The sequence below is a fragment of the Rhizophagus irregularis genome, chromosome 10, assembly GCF_026210795.1.
Source record: "Rhizophagus irregularis chromosome 10, complete sequence".
NCBI classification, from domain to species: Eukaryota; Fungi; Glomeromycota; class Glomeromycetes; order Glomerales; family Glomeraceae; genus Rhizophagus; species Rhizophagus irregularis.
In genome coordinates, this window is record NC_089438.1 from 3,841,981 (window position 1) to 3,860,950 (window position 18,970).

Consider the following 18,970-nt stretch of genomic DNA (forward strand, 5'->3'; position numbering starts at 1 on the left):
AGCAACTTTTAAAGTAAGTTTTATAGTTTATGATATAATTTACTTACAATTAATAGGATCAATTGCAATAAATGAGTTTAATGAATTTATTATGACCCACTTTACAACTAAAAAGATCACCTCACTTTGGTGATCAGGTAGAAATGAGTTTTTTAAAAGACTTGGTCAGGATGGTGCGTCAAATTTGACATATTAATACAATAATACTACATAACTTAATGATTCGATCTTCAGACTGTTTATATTCATACCAATAAAATAATAGCCAATGATAAAACTGGCAATAATTTATGCTCTTTTTGAAACAATAAAAGATTTAGTATCCCTTATAATAGTGCGATTCATGGTGTAATTCGAAATTTCTTTACCTACTTCCTTCAATTTATGCATTTTGTAAATTGTTAATTAATAAAAAGAATATTTATTTATATATGAGTTTAACAAATTAGCCATAAAAGTATACTGTAATTCTTAATTAGTTTCACGTACTTGATCAATTGAACTTTTCAAAGTCAATTGAAGTAACAGACAAATTTTGGGATATTTCATAAATCTGCCATGATGATATAAAATATATAAATATAAAGATTTTAATTTGCTTCTTTCCTCAAGATTAGAAAGTAATATGAAAAATTTTATTTATAATCGTCAATTATTAGGATAATAAGCCATAGAAAATGGAATAATTGATGATGCATAACAACAAAAAGACTTATTTCAAAATCTGTGTTAATTTTATTTCTCAATTACAAACTGATTTTATTTATGTAAAAAAAGTTTTACACATACTCTATATCAGTGTTGAACAAATATAATTAAATTTCATATTTAACATTTTATAAAAATATTTATAAAGATAAATAAAATATATAAGTTATAATAAGCAGAAAATAAGTAAAATAAGTTGATAATTTTTGTAGTAAAATTAATTCCGATCATTTTTCATCATCTAACCTATTGATATTTTAAAATTTTAATGTTTTTTATTTAAAGGAAGTTGAAAATAAGAAGATTTAAGTGAATATGACTTACTCTGTAAAATCAATTGCAAGTCCTTCTGTATAAGGATTAAGTAACCGAGATGTATAAATAGCTTGTGGATGAGTAATAGTTAATTGACTGTTTTCCTTATATTCTCTAAATAGATATTTTTCTGCTTTTTCAATTTCACTTGGCGAACCAAACTTATCAAAAATAGTGCTAATTGATTCAATATTTGGTCTATTATCTGGATTTGAATCCCAACACTTTTTCATTAGATCAATATACCAATTTGATTTCAATTCAGGTATTTCAGGTATTTCAGGTTTAATTCCACTACATATTTGTAATGCTAATTTTTCATCATGTGCACAATCATCAAAAGGTTGTCTTCCAGTTATTATATAATACATAACCATACCAAAACTATATATATCTGCTGCTTGAGTATAAGGCTTGCCTCTTAATACTTCAGGAGCTACATAAGGCATAACCCCATAAATTTTTGTTTCATCTTTATTACTAACTTCTCCACATAATCCCATATCTGAAATATGTATGCCTATAGGAATTTTTCCATAAGTATTATTATTGTTAACTAATATATTCCCTATATGAAAATCACGATGAACCATCTGCTTCTGATGAATTTCTTTAAGACCTTCAATGGTATATTTCAATAAATAATATTTAACCCAACAATCAGAATTTTTATAGAAATAGTGCATCCAATTATTAAAACTTCCACATTTTGCATATTGAAGAACTATAATATAATTTTTTGTATTGGGATCTTGAGATATTCCATATACTTTAAGAACATGATTATACTTATTATCACCTGTAAATGAATATGCTTTAATCTATTTAAAGTATAAACAAAATTAATATATTAATAATTATTTCAATTTTATTAAGAAAATTCATACCTCATTTAAAAATTCATCAGTAATATTATGTGAGTTATCTATATATTTTAATGCAACTTCTTTATAATTATCTCTTTTGAATATCTTTTTATCATAATTACATTTTAATGGACCATCCTTCCATATTGCTGAATATATTGTAGCAAAACCACCTTTACCTACTTCTTCAATATAATCAAACTGATTATATGGTATCCATTCAAATATTATATTATCATAACTATCAATTTTCAAATGCATTTCTCGAATAAAATCATCAATCTTTTGATTTCCACTCCAATTTGTCAAATTATTTTGTATATAATTTATTTGACACGATTTACAACATTTATTTCCTAAATTACTATATGGCTTGCAACATCTTTTACAATACTGATCATTTTGAAAAACTAAAATATAATCATTTGTATTTGGGTTTTGAGATATTCCACATATATCAATATAATTGTTAACCTGTTAAACATGAATCAAATTATTGTTTGAAGCAAAATACTTAATTGACTAAAATAATTTTCATACCTCAATAAAAAATTCATTGATATCTAATGTTAAACATTTTAATACAACTATTTTGTAAGAATTCCTTATCCATGACTTTGTCTTATAATATAATGGACCATTCTTCCATATTGCTGAATAGATAATAGCAACATTATCATCAACTTTTCCAATTTCATTAATATTAATAAACTGATTAAATGGTATCCATTCAACTACTATATCATTGAAACCATTTATCTTTATTTGCTTTTCTTGAATGAAATTATCAATTTTTTGATTTCCACTCCAATTTGCAAAATTATTTTGTATATGATTTATTTCACATAGCTTACACCATTTATTTTCTAAATCATTGTATAGTTTACCACATCTTTTACAATTCCTATTTTGAAGAACTAGAATATAATCATATGTATTGGGATTTTGAGATATTCCATATATGTTACTATAATTATCAACCTATTAAATAAAAATAAAATAGTTATTTCTTTGAATATTTAAGTTATCAAATTTATAAATAATTTTTATACCATATTGAAAAATTCCTCAATATCTAATGATAAGCAATTTAATATAACTTTTTTATCAGGATTTCTTATCCATTCCTTTTTATCATATCTATAATATAGTGGACCATTTTTCCATATTGCTGAATATGTAATAGCAGAATTATTATCAACTTTCTCAATTTCTTTAATATTAGTAAATTGATTGTGTGGTATCCATTCAACTATTATATGAGTCCAATAATTAATTTTTAATTGCATTTTTTGAATAAAATCATCAATTATTTTATTTCCACTTAAATTTGTAAAATTATTTTGTAAAATTAACCATGGTATACATTTCTTAATATTTGAAACTATAAAATAATTTTTTGTATCTGGATTTTGAGATATTCCATATATATCTTTGTAATTATCAATCTATGAATATAATTAAATGATTATCTGAAGTAAAATTTTTAAATTGACATGTAAAAAATTTTCATACCTTATTAAAAAATTCCTTAATATCTAATGTTAAGTAATTTAATATAACTTTTTCATTAGATTTTCTTATCCATTTCTTTTTATAATATAATGGACCATTTTTCCATATTGCTGAATATACAGCAGTATTATCATCAACTTTTCCTATTTCTTTAATGTTAATAAATTGATTGTATGGTATCCATTCAACTATATTATCATCATTATCATCAATAATTTTTAATTGCATTTCTAGAATAAAATTATCAATTATTTCATTTCCACTGGTCCAGTTTTTAAACTCATTTTTAAAATAATTTATTTGACATGGTTTACACAATCTATAATATCCATATGTATACAATTCACCACATTTTTCACAATATTTATTATTTGATAAAACTATGATATATTCTTTGGTATCTGGGTTTTGAGATATTCCATATATGTCATTATAATTATTAGCCTATATATAAATAAGTATAAATGTCAATTTTATTTGAAGTATTTAAATTAAACTTATAAATAATTGTCATACCTTGCTGAAAAATTCATTAGTATCTAAACATTTTAATACAATACTTGTATAAGATTCCCTTATCCATTCCTTATTAATGTATAATAATGAACCATTCTTCCATATTGCTGAATATATAATAGCAGCATTGTTATTATCTTTTGCAGTTTCTTTAATATTAATAAACTGATTGTATGGTATCCATTCAACTACTATTCTATTAGATTTATTAATTTTTAATTGCATTTCTTGGATTAAATCATCAATTTTTTTATTTCCACTCCAATTTGTTAAATTATTTTGACATAAACACCACTTATCATGTATGTTTGTATATTGCTTACTGCATTTTTCACAATATTCATCCTGTGAAACTATAATATAATTTCCTGTATCTGGATTTTGAGATATTCCACACATTAAAGAATAATACTTCTTATGAAAGGAATCATATACATTACAGTTGTTAACTATCAGTATACTTTTAACCTGTTTTTAATGTAAATAAATTATTATATTAAAAAAAAAAAGAATTTTAATCAAACTTAAAATAATTTTTATACCTTATTAAGAAAATCATCAATCATATTTTGTAATTAATGTAACATTTTTAGGCTTTCTTATCATTTCTTCTTTAATAGAACTATAATATGATGGACTACCATTCCATATAGCTGAACGTATTATAAGTAAATCATTTTTTTCTATTTCTTTAATATTAACAAACTGATTGTATGGAATCCACTCAAATATATCTTTAATATTTTCATTATTTCTATTATCTAATAATTGCATTTTTTTAATAAAAACATCAATTTTTTCATTTCCACTTGTACATTTTGTAAAATTATTTTTTAAATAATTTATATAATTTATGTGACATTTCTCATGCAATACATCTTTAAATTCCAAAACAATGATATATTCTTTTGTATTTGGGTTTTGAGATATCCCATAGTATGTATTGTGACTTTCAGCCTATTAAATATGAATAAAGTTTTTATATCTTAAAGCATTTAAGTTAAATTTATAAATAATTTCCATACCTTATTAAGTAATTCATCAATAATATTTTGTGAATAATTAAAACATTTTAATGTAACTTTTAAATTGGAATCTTTCACCCATTTCTTTTTATATTCATTATAACATAATGAACCATTACTCAACAATGCTGAATATATATTAGCAGTATTATCATCAATTTTTCCTATTTCTTCAATATTAATAAATTGATTGTATGGTATCCATTCAACTATTTTATCATTATAACTATCAATTTGTAATTGCATTTCTAGAATGATATCATCAATTATTTTATTTTTACTGGTCCACTCATTTTCAAAATAATTTATGTGACATGGTCTACACCATTTAATACATTCATTTGTATATTTTTCACCACATTTTTCACAATATTTATCTTGAACAATGATGTATTCTTCTGTATCTGGGTTTTGTGATATTCCATACAATTCATGTAACCTACATAATCTATATAATCCAACAGATGATATATTATATTTTACAGCCTATTAAATATAAATAAATTTATTATTATTAAGCATTCAAGTTAAATTTACAAATAATTCTCATACCTTACTAAGTAATTCATCAATAATATCTTGTGAATCATTAAAACATTTTAATGCAACTTTTATATTAGGATTTCTTATCCATTCCTTTATATCAGTATCATAATGCAATGGACCATTATTCCAAAATGCTGAATATATAGTAGTATTGTCATCAACTTTTTCTATTTCTTTAATATTAATAAATTGATTAAATGGTATCCATTCAACTACTATATCACTAGGTACATTAATTTTCAATTGTATTTCTTGAATGATATCATCAATTATTTCATTTCCACTGGCCCAATTTTTAAATTCATTTATAAAATAATTTCTGTGACATGGCTCACACCATTTAATATATTTATCTGTATATTGTTCACCACATTTTTCACAATATATATCTTGTAAAACGATGATATAATCTTTTGTATCTGGGTTTTGAGATATTCCATGCATATCATCATAACATGTATTAGCCTATTAAATATAAAAAAGTTATTATGTATATTAAATTATTTGAATTAAACTTATAAATAATACTCATACCTCAATTAGAAATTCATCAATTATATTTATTACATTTTGAGAGTTGTTTAAACATTTTAATACAACATTTATATCAGGCCTCCTTGTTAATTCTTTTTTATTAATATCATAATGTAATGAACCATTATTCCATAATGCTGAATATATAGTAACAGCATTATCAACATTTTTTTCTATTTTTTTAATATCAATAAATTGATTATATGGTATCCATTCAATTATTGTATAATACAAATCAAATTTTAATTGCTTTTTTCGAATAAAATCATCAATTTTTTCATTTCCACTTGTCCAATTTGTAAAATTATTCTTTAAATAATTTATTTGGCATGATCTACACCAATTAATATATGTGCTTGTATATTCTTCACCACACTTGTTACATATATCAATATGATATAGTACCATTTTTATTCTTTCATTAATTTAATTTTTTTTTTAAAAAAAAAAAAAATTTTAAAAGCGCTAAACTTCGTGTCAGATTTTTTATAAATTTATAATGTTACATCAGATGATCAGAGTGTTACCTCAACACAAAATAACAATGTAATATTTAAATATTGTTTCCAATATAATTGAAATCGATGTCAATCATGTCAATCATGCAACACGAAAAAAAATATGCAAGTGTTACGCGAATTTTTGCGCATGTGATTTCCGATATTGTATGATGATCCGATGAAATTTCGGTACATTTGTGTACACGTCGATTTCCGATGTTACGAGACGATTTACGCTGATGTATAGTTGCTGATTTGTGTATACCAGTTAACTATATTAAAGATATTGATTTTATATGATAAATTTACTTATATGTCATTTTTATATTTATTTAATTTATTTATTTATTATCAATTATATTATTTACTTTCTTTATTTGTATTATTTATGTATACAATTTTATTAGAATTTAATTGTGTGAGAATTAGTTCAATAGTATTAATTATCTAAAATTATCATTTGTGTTCTATTAAAAAGGTGGCTTACAATACAAATTATCGCTATTGTAATATTGAGGTGAAACATGACGAATAGACAATCTATAGATTAGATTTTCGCCCTTGATCGATAGAAAAAGAGATGGCAATAAGATATAAATATGTCTCTGCCAGCTCCATTAAAGGGAGACTTAGGTAGTTGTTTCTGAGATAATTCCTATTACCCTTTTATCACCTTAATGTAAAACTCGAATTTTTACATATATAAAATAAAATTGTTATACTTCGTCAATTTATATACGTTATTTCTGCCTATTCACATAAATTTGTTATATACCCGTCGCGTATTACTATTAATCGTATTTATAGTTGTTTACCTTGACGATTCTTAACGAACAATACCGGAAATACCTTGGTTAGGTAGTATTGAGTAAGAATTTCATTGGTATTCGTGTAGTTATACGATATAAATCATCCGCCATTCGTCCCTTAATTACCGTCATTATTTCGGTAACACAAGCAAATATGATATTTGTCCTAATTTTTATTTATGTGATAAAAATAAAATAAGATTATATTCTCCGCTGAGATATAATAGAGACATATAACTTCAACGATTTCTGGAATAAGCGAAAAAAGAGAATTTGTTCTTTGAAAATTTATTATTTTCTTTGTATTAAATTTAGGGTTGGATCAGTTCCAGCAAAGACCGATCCTGTATCAGTCTTGGGACCAGCATTCATGGTTTTAAGTCCAAGATTTGGGGACCAGTCCGGACTGGGACTGACTACTTTATATAAAATTTTTAATCTAAAATAAAAATAATAAATTATATAAATTATATATTATTAATAAAGTATTCATTTTAAAATATCAAAATTTTTATATATCAATATCATTTGATTTCTTGAAATAAAAATTTTTGCATATGCAATTATTTTGTATTACATGATTAGCATCAATTGATAATTTTATTTATATTTTTTTTTATTTCCATTACAATTTTTTTTTCATATTTTGATAATTGTATAATGTTTTAAAATTCTATCTAGATTTTACTCATAAATAACAAATTAATGTCATAATTTTTTAGTGTGAATTGCATTTCATTATTTTGTTAAGAATACCGCTGTTATAAATAAGATAATTTAAAAACTTTAAGAACTGGTCAAAAGACCAGTCCAGTCCAAAACTGGTCTTTTTAGGACCAGACTGGACTGGACCGGACTAATCCAACCCTAATTAAATTGCTTTTAATTAAAGAAATATGTCAATTGCTAACATTTTAGGCAAAATGTCCTCCAACAAAATAGATAGCAAAATGCTCTTAATGAAATGTCTCTTCTGCAAAACTTCCAAAACTTCTCTTCAGTGAAATGACCTTGGAAAAATGAGTTTCTGTGAAACAGACATAATTTATAAGCAATACTAATGAAAATAAAAATACTGTATAAACAAACATTATTCAATAATTATTATAATTGTACATTTGTACTTAATAATATTTATTTTATTGCAATAATTGTAATTTAAATAATATAAATAATTCTATAAGTAACAAGATCATTTATTTTCAATTATACATTCAAAACACTCAGACTTTTCCTGAGCTAAGATTTCAGACTTTTCCTGAACTACGATTTCAGATTTTTCTTGAGCTAAAATTTCAGTAAATTTGCGACTTGTATAATATGCTTGTGGATGAGATTGCATAATAGAAGTATTTGCTTGTTCTTGTACTAAAATTTTGTTTGTTTCTACAAATTCAAACATATCATCTTTTAATTGATTATCAATATTAGGTACAACATAACGATAAATTCCATCCCTGTTTATTTTATAATATTCATTAATACATCTAACCCATTCAGATACAATATTTTCAAGCATTCTTATAGTTGGTCTATTGGAGGGATTTGAATCCCAACATTTTTTCATTAAATCTATATAACATTTTGGAGTATTTTTTATAATTTCAGGACGTTTTTCTTGATTACAAATATCCAAGACAAGTTCAAGATCATGTGCTTCATTATGAAATGGAGGAACACCTGATGTAAATTCCCACATTATCATTGAAAGACTATAAATATCACTTGCTGGGGTATAGGGTTTGTTTCTTAATATTTCAGGAGCCATATAAGGTAAAACTCCATAAATTTCATTAATCTTATTACTATAGGTTTACATAGCCCTAAATCATAATAAATAACTCATTGTGATTATCTGACATTAAAATATTACCATCATGAAAATCACCATGAGTTAAATTTGATTCATGAATTACTTTAAGTCCTAATATAATTGTTTTCAATAATTGTAACTTGTCTTGCCATTTAAATTTAATTATATTAGACAAACATTTTCTTAAACTTCCTTTTTTTGCATAACTCATTACAATTATATAATTTAAATTATTTGGATCTTGAGTAATTCCAAAGAATTGAATAAATTTTGAAAATGATTTTTTTTGACAATTATAATGATATTTCCACTATATAGGCAATAAAAAAAATTGTTAAATTTTTTGCAAAAGAAAATAAAATTTGCTATTAAAATTATTAAAATAAATACTATACCTCATCCAGAAATTTACTATTTAAACTTGATGAATTATTAAGTATTTTAAGAATAACCTCATAATCTATTTGTCTATCCCATTGTTGTTTTTTAAAATTCCAACTATAAATAGGTCCATCTAACCAGATGGCTTTGTGGATTTCACCAAATCCTCCTTTATCATAATAATCAATGCTTGACAATTTATTTAGTGTTCCGAAAGGGTCGGGTCAAACCCGGGTCATTTGACCCGACCCGTGTTTAAAATCCGAATCGAGTTTATCATTATTTGACACGAGTCTTATATTCAACCCGGCCCGTCGGGTCAGGGTCACACCTTTGCTTGACCCGGGTTGACCCGGGTTGACCCGGGTTTAATCAAATATTTATATTTAAAATATTTACAAACGTTTACTATGTTACACGATTTTTAATTTCTAACTTTGTTTGCGTATAAAATGAGTGAGGGTGAGAAATTAACTCTTGGAAAGCGAACTTATTTTAAGAAGTCTATAACCCTTGAGCAGATCGAAATCAAGATGTTCTACTATGATGGAAGGTATATGTTTAATAATAACCAGTATATTTTATTAGATTTTATTAAATCGTTATGAAAATATACTAGTAAAATATAGTAAAGTATTCACAGTTTCACACCTAGCATCAATGGTAAGAGATTATCTTGTAATTAAATAATATTAAATTTTTTTTTTACCTGTAATTAAAAGTTTTACAGTTGAAGATTTTTTCTGGAGGAACCGGCCAAAAGAAGCAAAACCAATTACAAATTGCGCGTGTATATCTTTGAAATTAGGCTGGGCGTAAGGAGGATTTAAAAAATTATATATTTTAAACATATGAAAATTTTATTTGGACCCGGGTTATCCGGGGGTTAAACTATATCGGGTCGGGTCAGAGGTCGGGTCATGTAAATATTAACCCGGGTATTTGTACGGGTTGGTTTTTATACTCGGGTCAAGTTCGAATACATCCTCAAACCCGACCCGACTCGACCCTTTCGGAACACTAAATTTATTATAAGGTATCCATTCTAAAACTTCATAACTATTTTTAGCATTTAGTTGTGCTTCTTGAATAAATTTATCAATAAATTCATTTTGACTAGTCCACTTTGAAAAATCTTGTTGAAATCGTATAGTATTACATTGTTGGCACTACTGATAATCAGTATATGGTTGCTTGCATTCATTACATGATTTAACTTCATTTTTAGGATTTACTTTATCATTTTCTGCTGCTTTTTGATACCAATAAAAGGCTTTTTCTAAATTCTTTTCTGTTCCTTCTCCATTTTTATAACATATGGCTAAATTATTCATTGCTTTAATATGATCTTTTTCTACTGCTGCTTTTTGATACCAATAAAAGGCTTTTTCTAAATTCTTTTCTGTTCCTTCTCCATTTTTATAACATAAAGCTAAACTAAACACTGCATCAGTGTGACCATTTTCTGCTGCTTTTTGATACCAATGAAAGGCTTTTTCTAAATTCTTTTCTGTTCCTTCTCCTTTTTTATAGCATACAGCTAAACTATTCATTGCTGTTTCTTCACCATTTTCTGCTGCTTTTTGATACCAATTAAAGGCTTTTTCTAAATTCTTTTCTGTTCCTTCTCCATTTTTATAACATATGGCTAAATTAAACATTGCATCAGTGTAACCATTTTCTGCTGCTTTTTGATACCAATGAAAGGCATTTTCTAAATTCTTTTCTGTTCCTTCCCCATTTTTATAGCATATGGCTAAATTATACATTGCCACTTTATCACCATTTTCTGCTGATCTTTCTAAAGAATGAATACATTCTTTACACCATAATTCTTTAGTAAATGGTTTACAACAATTTTTGGTAATTATAGTATCAGTATCTTTATCCGAGATATTCAAATTACTAAGCTTAGTTTCCATCTGGTTATTTTAAAAATTTATTTTATCGAAAAAAAAATTTATTGAAAAAAAAAAATTTTATTTTTTTTTTTATTCAATATGCCATGAATGAGTTACCAAAAAAGGAAAAATTAACCAAAAGTAGAAGTTACAATTAAAAATGAATTTTTTCGGGTCATATTTTTTTCCGATGCATTGATCTGCATTAATAACGTTTTCCATAATATACCAAAATACTTGGAAAAAGTTTTCTATTGAAACAGATTGGTCCGATGTGTCAAATTTCACTGTGTTTTAGTATAATAAAACATACGCAAAATTTCAAACAAATTTATGTATTCTAACATCCTATTATTTAAATAAACTTTAATTAACAGTTAAAGCATTAAAAGCTATATTTAAGTAGAATCTAAATAAAAAAAAATTGTAATTAAAATAAACAAGCTTAATTTTTGAAAAATTTTGAGATTATAAGAAATGTTTATATCAGTATGTTCTTCAATGAAATTGGTAGACAAATAAATGGGTATGAATTGAATATTTCCACAAATAAAACCTAATCATATAGGTGTTATAAAAATCGTTATACTAATATAATTATAATAATTACAGTACATTTAATAGTAATTTTTTTTTATGTTTTCGGAAATTTGACGATACATTGTATAATTAAATGATTAATATAAATTAAGAATCCTGTTATAGTACTCGTTATACTCACAAGTAATACTTACAAATACACAAATAGTATTTAAAAAAGAAATTTTTTTTTGAAAAAAATTTTCTGGGTATCGTATGCTTAAAAAATAATAAAATTTAAATATATAAATTAAATCCATTTTTGATAAAAATAGATGTCAAAAGTTACAATAAATGAATCCTAAATTTAAATTGGTCCATGTGCTATTACGTAATCTAATTTTTTTATATTAATTAAATTAATTAAATTTGAAAAAAAATAATTTCAAAAAATTCTTTTTTTTTTCAAAAATTCTTCTAGGCATATTTTATTATTTAACGTAAACAAATTTCTAATTTTAGTTAAAGCATGCTTTATCCTCGGAGAAAAACGCCGATAAAAATTCGCCATAACAATGTATAAATGTAACGCAGATCATTGTATCGGAAATAATATAGCCCGAATAATCGTGGTCAATCCATCTATTTTTAATATTGAATATCGTGGTTTTTTTTTTAAAAAAAATGTAATTTTGAATAAATCTGTAAAGGAACAATTTACTGCGCATATAGATAAATAACATGACTACAGTATGCAGACGTTCGTTAAACGCCTGTATTTTCATCACGTTAAAAAATAACATAAAATCAGATCTTTGCTTTTGATTTTCACATTGCCCCAAAAAATTTAAAGTTCGTCTGTTATAAATTGTACCAAAATAAAATTGGTACTGGCAAATTAATTAATTAAACTGAACATTTTTTAATAAATAGCGTCCGTTAAGTCGTAACTTAAGAAGAAATTAATGATTTCTTAATAGATTGTGGACTAGATACTTCTTAGAATCTCTACCTCGTGATATTATCAGATCAAAAGCACAACAATTATCAGTTTCCGCTGATGTTCCTTCCAATATATAAGTTATTTAGATAATACATCATCTTTCAATGATGATATCAGAAAATAAAGAAAATGACAGGAAGAGTCATAAATTGGATGATGATGGTGGAGGTGTAGATGGTGGAGTTCGTTCAATTGGAATGGTATTGATTTCATGTTTATTTAATAATTATAACATATGTTTACTGTTACCGAATATTCAAGCAAAAGATTTGCCTACAATTTTATTTAGACGGTAAGATAATTTAAAATATTAATTAATTGGTTATTTTTATTTCATATTTTCTTTTATAGAAGGATAATGAAGGAATTGGCGCATTTCTTTAGTGATAATGTACTTCAAAGTCGAACTAAATCACAACCTGGGTCTAAAGTAACCTAACCTTATTCACAATATTTTCTTATTCATAGTTTGTGAGTAATATATTTTAATTTGTTTCAGTTATTCTAAATTTACAGCTTTATTATTTTATTAATTGATTCTTACTGATCTTGATTAGTTTTACGCTTTATTAAATTGATTTCTTTATGAGTTGAAGTTGAATTGATACGATGAAACGAATATAAAAAATTAGTGTTTATTTACTTGCATTTGTTTATATTTTTATATATATATTCAGTATATATATTTTATTTTTTTTTTATCAAATAAGTGGTTACTTATTTTATAAACTAAAATATTTCATAGGAGAAAGATTTCAAAGGTGTTCAAAAATATGAGTATTAAATATATTACAAAGTTACAGAACTATGAAATTATTTCAATATAAAATATGAATAGTACGTTCCTTCCAATTAAAAATCTTCATAGTTCATTATATCTATTTATTATATATGAAAAACGAAATTATTGGTCTCAAATGAAGTTATCGCTTTATTATTTGAAGTACTGTATATTAAACTATTTAAACTATCTATATAATTAAAAAAAAATGGTGTTTGTGTGACTAATGTTTAGATTAGTCTGTATAAATTAATTTTGAATTACTGATCTGTATTCTTTATAGCTTGATCAGCAAGTTATGTTGTATATCTAATCCAATTCCGGTTAGTGAAATTCTAATCGTTTTATTTCTTTTCGTTTTTTTTTTTTTTTGAACCGATCTTTTACAAATGGTTCTTTCTTTCTTTTCAAATTTCCTCTTTTCTCTTTCGAAACACCTTTTTCTTTTCCTTTTCTTTTTCTTTTTTTTCTTTTTCCATTTTTTTCTCTTTCTCTTTTTTGTTTTTTTTCATTCTTTTCTTCCAAAAACCAAAAAATTATTATTATTATTTTTTTATTAAATAATCTTTTAAGACTTATATATTTTCGGTCTTTTTTTAGATCATATTATAATTTTTTTTTGAATTTTTTTTCGGTCTTTTTGGACTGAATCATTTTCCTTTTTTTCGGAATTTTTTTCGGTACTTATTTTTTTTTAAACCCGATTTCTTTTTTTATCCTTTTTCTTTTCCCCCAAATTTTTTTTTCTTTTTCTTTCAATTTTTTTTTATTATTCTTTCTTTTTCCTTTTCGGGTTTTTTTCAACCCGATTTTTCTCTTTGTTTCTCCCACAAATTTTTTTTTTCATTTTTATTTATTCGAATTTTTTTTTATTTTTTTTTTGTTTTTTCTGGTTGGCTTTTTTTCCAATCCAAAAATTTTTTTCCCCTTTTCCTTTTTCGGTTTGGCTTTTTTTTTCAAACCGATTTTACATTCTTTAACCTGCGCCTCATAAATAATATTATATTATCACATTTCCTGACACTATAACTAATTTTTTATTTTCCTTTTGGACAGAAATCTGTATATGATATCAAAGTAATCTGGATAGGTACCTACGAGTATACATATAAACTATACTGTACGATCAGCTAAACTGTACTGTACGAATAATCATTGTACGATTTTTTTTTCGTACAGTACAGTTCTTTTTTCACGTGATTTTGTCACGCGTATATTTAATCTGTTTGTTCATCGCAGATAATCTTTTTTTCATCCACTTTTCGACTTTTCGTGTACTATTTTTTTTTCTTTTGTTCTCTTATTTTTTGAAATCATCTTTTTTTAAGACTTGGAATGACTTTATTAGAAAAGTCTAGCGCACAGTTCAAGGTAATTTTTATTGTTTTTTACTATTTTACTGTTTTATTTATTTATTTATTTATTGCTTTTTACTTTTGCTAACTGTTTCAACATAGTTGCTTCTTGCTGAAATATTTTAGCTACTAAGGAACTGAAGTATGTCATTTTTCTTATTATTTTATTGTTTTCTGTTACTTCTTTTGATTTTGAAACTTATTAATCATTTCTTCTTTTTCATGGGCGGTGGTTTTCTTTTTTTATTTCTAATTTTTTTTTTGTTACGCTTCCTTTAATTTTTTTCATTCCTGATACTTCTCTTTTATTGTTTTTCATATCTGATACTTCTATGTCTATTTGTTTTTCGTTTCTGACATCTCCCTTTTGTTGTTTCTCATTCTTAACACCTTTCTTTCATTTTTTTTCATTCCTGATGCATCCTATTTCATTCTTGACATCTCCTTTTCATTTTTTTCATTCTGATGCTTTTCTTTCTTTGTTTTCTGTTCCTGACACTTCCCTTTCATTTTTTTTTCATTCCTGATACTTCTCTTTTGTTGTTTTTTGTTTCTGACGTTTCCCATTTATCGTTTTTTATTCCTAACATTTCCCTTTTGTTGTTTTATTTTTTTTTCATTCCTGGTACTTCACTTTCGCATTTTTAATTCCTAACAATTGTTTCTACTCATGATATTTTCCTTTCATTGCTTTTCTGTTCCTTTTCATCTCTATCCTATCTCTAATTTTTACTCTTTTTAATTTAAGAGGCAGTTTTGAAAATAAAAAAATATTAAATTAATCGTATTTTATATAAAATATTAAATAAATACCCTTTAAAACTCATTAGAAATAAAAAAAATCTGTCAAATTGTAAAAAGAATTTTATGTAAATCAGTAATATTAATAAAATTTCAATCGTAATAATGATTAATAAAAAATTATTTTAATTTATTTTATTTATTTTAATGAGAAAATACAGTTACAAGTGAAAAAACGTATAGGTTAAAAAGTTATTATTTGAACTAAGTTAATCAGTATGTCAAAAATTATCTACATACCTATTATAAATATAATTACAAGTATAGTAATAAACTGTACTGTACGAATTTTTTTAATTTATAATACAGTACAATATAGCGCTTTATATAGTACTGTATTGTACTGTACGATAAATTTCGAAAAAAAATTTGTACGGTACAGTTTAGCCAATCGTACAGTACAGTTTATCTCTATACCTGGTACCTACTAATCAATTTTATTTAAACAAAAAACTAAGCATACCAACCAACAAATTTTGGAAAAATTGCATTTCACAAGCCTACATTTAAATATGGTATTACGTGTTCAACTGATCAAATTTATTTTCAGAAAATAAAAAATATAATTACTTCTTTTCAATCATTATTTTAAAAAATTTGTAGACATATGTAATATGTTAGAATTAATTTTTTAACCAGTCAGTAAAAGAAATAAGGTTAATACTTTCTTACTTAGGGAAAAAAATCATTTTTTTTTTAATTTTTTCTTTTTATTTATAAAATATTTATGAATAAAATGTAGGAAGTACTCTTATTTTTCAATAAACTAATTTTATATCATTTATCTTTTACCTTTTAGATTTGTTCTATTAGTTTTCTTCTACTAAAATCCTTAATTAGTAAATAGTAAAGTAAAAAGATTTATGACTCTCTAGTGAAATATTTTTTGGTAGGAAACATAATTTTTGAGAATTTTACCAAGCTAATAATTTTATATTCATCTGAAAGGAGAGATATTTTTCTATCTTTTGAATCAAATACTATTATTCAGATTGGCCCATTACATACAGAAATATTAATGTCCAAAATTAAAGATTAAAAATAAATGCATTGTTGCATTGGAATATATTTATTCAGCAACCAAGTAATCCAATTCATACAATTTTGAATTCATTAGATCTCACCTTTAAATGAATGTAAATTCATTCATCCAGTTCGCATATTTATTATGAAGTTATTCATATTCTTGTCACAAAAAATTTATTCTACAATTTTACATTAAAAAAATAAAAATTATATATAACTATAGTAATTTGTTTTATTTTATTTTATTTGTTAGGTTCATAATTCTCATCTAGTAGTATTTTAATTAATATCATGTTTAACACTTGTTATTAAAAATCTAAAATTATATAAAGTTTAATTATTTGTACTTTATTAATATTTAAAACTAACAAACATACAATACTACTAAATCCAATTCTAGAATTCTCTAGTTTTTTAAGATAAATAAAAGTTAATTATATAATACGTAGTCTGAATCATCAATATCTTTACACCAAAATTTAATAATACCTAGATTTTGATATTTTTCAATAATTTTCAAATTTTCATCATTTTCAAAAATATTAATAAATATTAAAAAAAGTAATTTCTTTGGTGTTCTGTTTTTCCAGCCTATAAAAAATGATTCCCAATCTTTTGGAGTAACATCAGAATTTAAATCACTATGTATTTTTAGTTTATGAAAATTACTTTGTGAATAATTTACAACAGTATCCAATACTTCCTTTTTTTTTAAATACAAATTTCTATTTCCAAACCAAATTTTAATACTTTCTAAGTATTTGCAATTGATAAATATAGCTTTTAAAATATCTATTTCATCATTATTAAATACTATAAAAAGCTTTCTAATATTTGGACAAAATTTAGCAATAGTTAAACTTAAAGCCTTATTCATTTCAAGCATATAAAATATTTTAAGGTTCTTTCCATTATTTTCTAAAAATTTAATTATATACTCAGGCTTAAAACATTGATGAGGAATTTTTAAAATTTCTAACTTGAGGAAATTAGCATTTTGTAACTTTTTAAAATCTTCTAAAATTACTCCATTATCGAATGAAAATATACATTTTTGTAAATTTGTGAATAAACTCACAAATGAAAGTGGTAAATCTCCATAATCACCATAAAGTTGTAATTTCGTTATAGTTTTAGAGTGTTTTATTACAGCAGGTATAATAATTGCCCAACTAATCCTATAACGATAAGTTGATAAAGTTAAATTTTTTAATTTATTTTGTGAAGAAATTAATTCATTTAACCCATTTGAAACATTTTTTCCCTCAAATGATATAGAAATTGATTGTAAATTATGACATGTTTGAGATAGCTGAAAGAGAAAGCTTGAAGGAAGATTTGAACTACAACATAATTCTGAAAGATCTCTCGCTCCAGGAACATAAGGGATAGAAATATTTATGTGGGAATAATAATCATAGTAATAAGTAAATTTTTCCAAAGAAGAAATTTCATTTATAAACATTTTAATAATTTCATTCGTAACTAAATTATTTCTATCATTTGATAAGACATCTTCAACTATTGAAATAATTTTATTAATTGAAAGGACTTTGCAAAATTCTACATAATTAAACAATAAAGAATTTAGAGTAGGTGTTGAAATGAAAATTTCATTTTTATGTAAAAGATTTTTTGATTCAATGGGAAGATTAGCAATTAATGTACTAAGAATTGATGATTTTATCCTTAATGAACGTGGTTGATAACAATTATAATCCAAAATATTTCTCCACAAGATTCTAACAGCTATTTTACACCAAAGACGATTAACTAGCAAACATGAATGTAAAGTGAGTTTATCTCCCTCTAAATATTCAAGTATTTCATTCAAACATTCAGTTGGAAGTTGACAAGCCATTTTTTTTTTATTTTTTTTTTTTTAACTTTTTTTTAAAAACAAAAATAAAAATAAAAATATTGGTGTAAAAAGGGTTTAAAAATGTAAAAAAAACTTCTATTGTCATTTTGTGTAATAAATATACGAAGTTTTCCGGTATATACATTGTGTAATAATAATGATACTATCCAATAAAATACTACATTTGTACGACCG

General features: G+C 24.1%; 5 protein-coding genes across 5 annotated transcripts; all 5 read right to left on the reverse strand.

The window, feature by feature from the left end:
• Nucleotides 1-935: 935 nt before the first annotated feature.
• On the reverse strand, nucleotides 936-4,319 carry OCT59_002307 (uncharacterized protein; the record flags this gene model as incomplete). The annotated part of the gene is made up of 8 exons (XM_066144416.1): nucleotides 936-954; nucleotides 1,033-1,844; nucleotides 1,911-2,038; nucleotides 2,234-2,363; nucleotides 2,430-2,870; nucleotides 2,942-3,337; nucleotides 3,405-3,848; nucleotides 3,921-4,319. 8 exons carry the CDS (start codon nucleotides 4,317-4,319, stop codon nucleotides 936-938), a joined length of 2,769 nt encoding a protein of 922 aa, XP_065995580.1.
• Nucleotides 4,320-4,478: 159 nt separating this feature from the next.
• On the reverse strand, nucleotides 4,479-6,433 carry OCT59_002308 (uncharacterized protein; the record flags this gene model as incomplete). The annotated part of the gene is made up of 3 exons (XM_066144417.1): nucleotides 4,479-4,877; nucleotides 6,026-6,107; nucleotides 6,402-6,433. 3 exons carry the CDS (start codon nucleotides 6,431-6,433, stop codon nucleotides 4,479-4,481), a joined length of 513 nt encoding a protein of 170 aa, XP_065995581.1.
• Nucleotides 6,434-8,526: 2,093 nt separating this feature from the next.
• On the reverse strand, nucleotides 8,527-8,853 carry OCT59_002309 (uncharacterized protein; the record flags this gene model as incomplete). The annotated part of the gene is made up of 1 exon (XM_025320869.2): nucleotides 8,527-8,853. The coding sequence occupies one exon, from the start codon at nucleotides 8,851-8,853 to the stop codon at nucleotides 8,527-8,529; it is 327 nt and encodes a 108-aa protein (XP_025170289.2).
• A 1,844-nt stretch (nucleotides 8,854-10,697) lies between these two features.
• Nucleotides 10,698-11,450, reverse strand: OCT59_002310 (uncharacterized protein; the record flags this gene model as incomplete). Its single annotated transcript, XM_025332565.2, has 1 exon — nucleotides 10,698-11,450. One exon carries the CDS (start codon nucleotides 11,448-11,450, stop codon nucleotides 10,698-10,700), a length of 753 nt encoding a protein of 250 aa, XP_025170291.2.
• A 5,894-nt stretch (nucleotides 11,451-17,344) lies between these two features.
• On the reverse strand, nucleotides 17,345-18,775 carry OCT59_002311 (uncharacterized protein; the record flags this gene model as incomplete). Its single annotated transcript, XM_066144418.1, has 1 exon — nucleotides 17,345-18,775. The coding sequence occupies one exon, from the start codon at nucleotides 18,773-18,775 to the stop codon at nucleotides 17,345-17,347; it is 1,431 nt and encodes a 476-aa protein (XP_065995582.1).
• Between the last annotated feature and the right edge of the window lie 195 nt (nucleotides 18,776-18,970).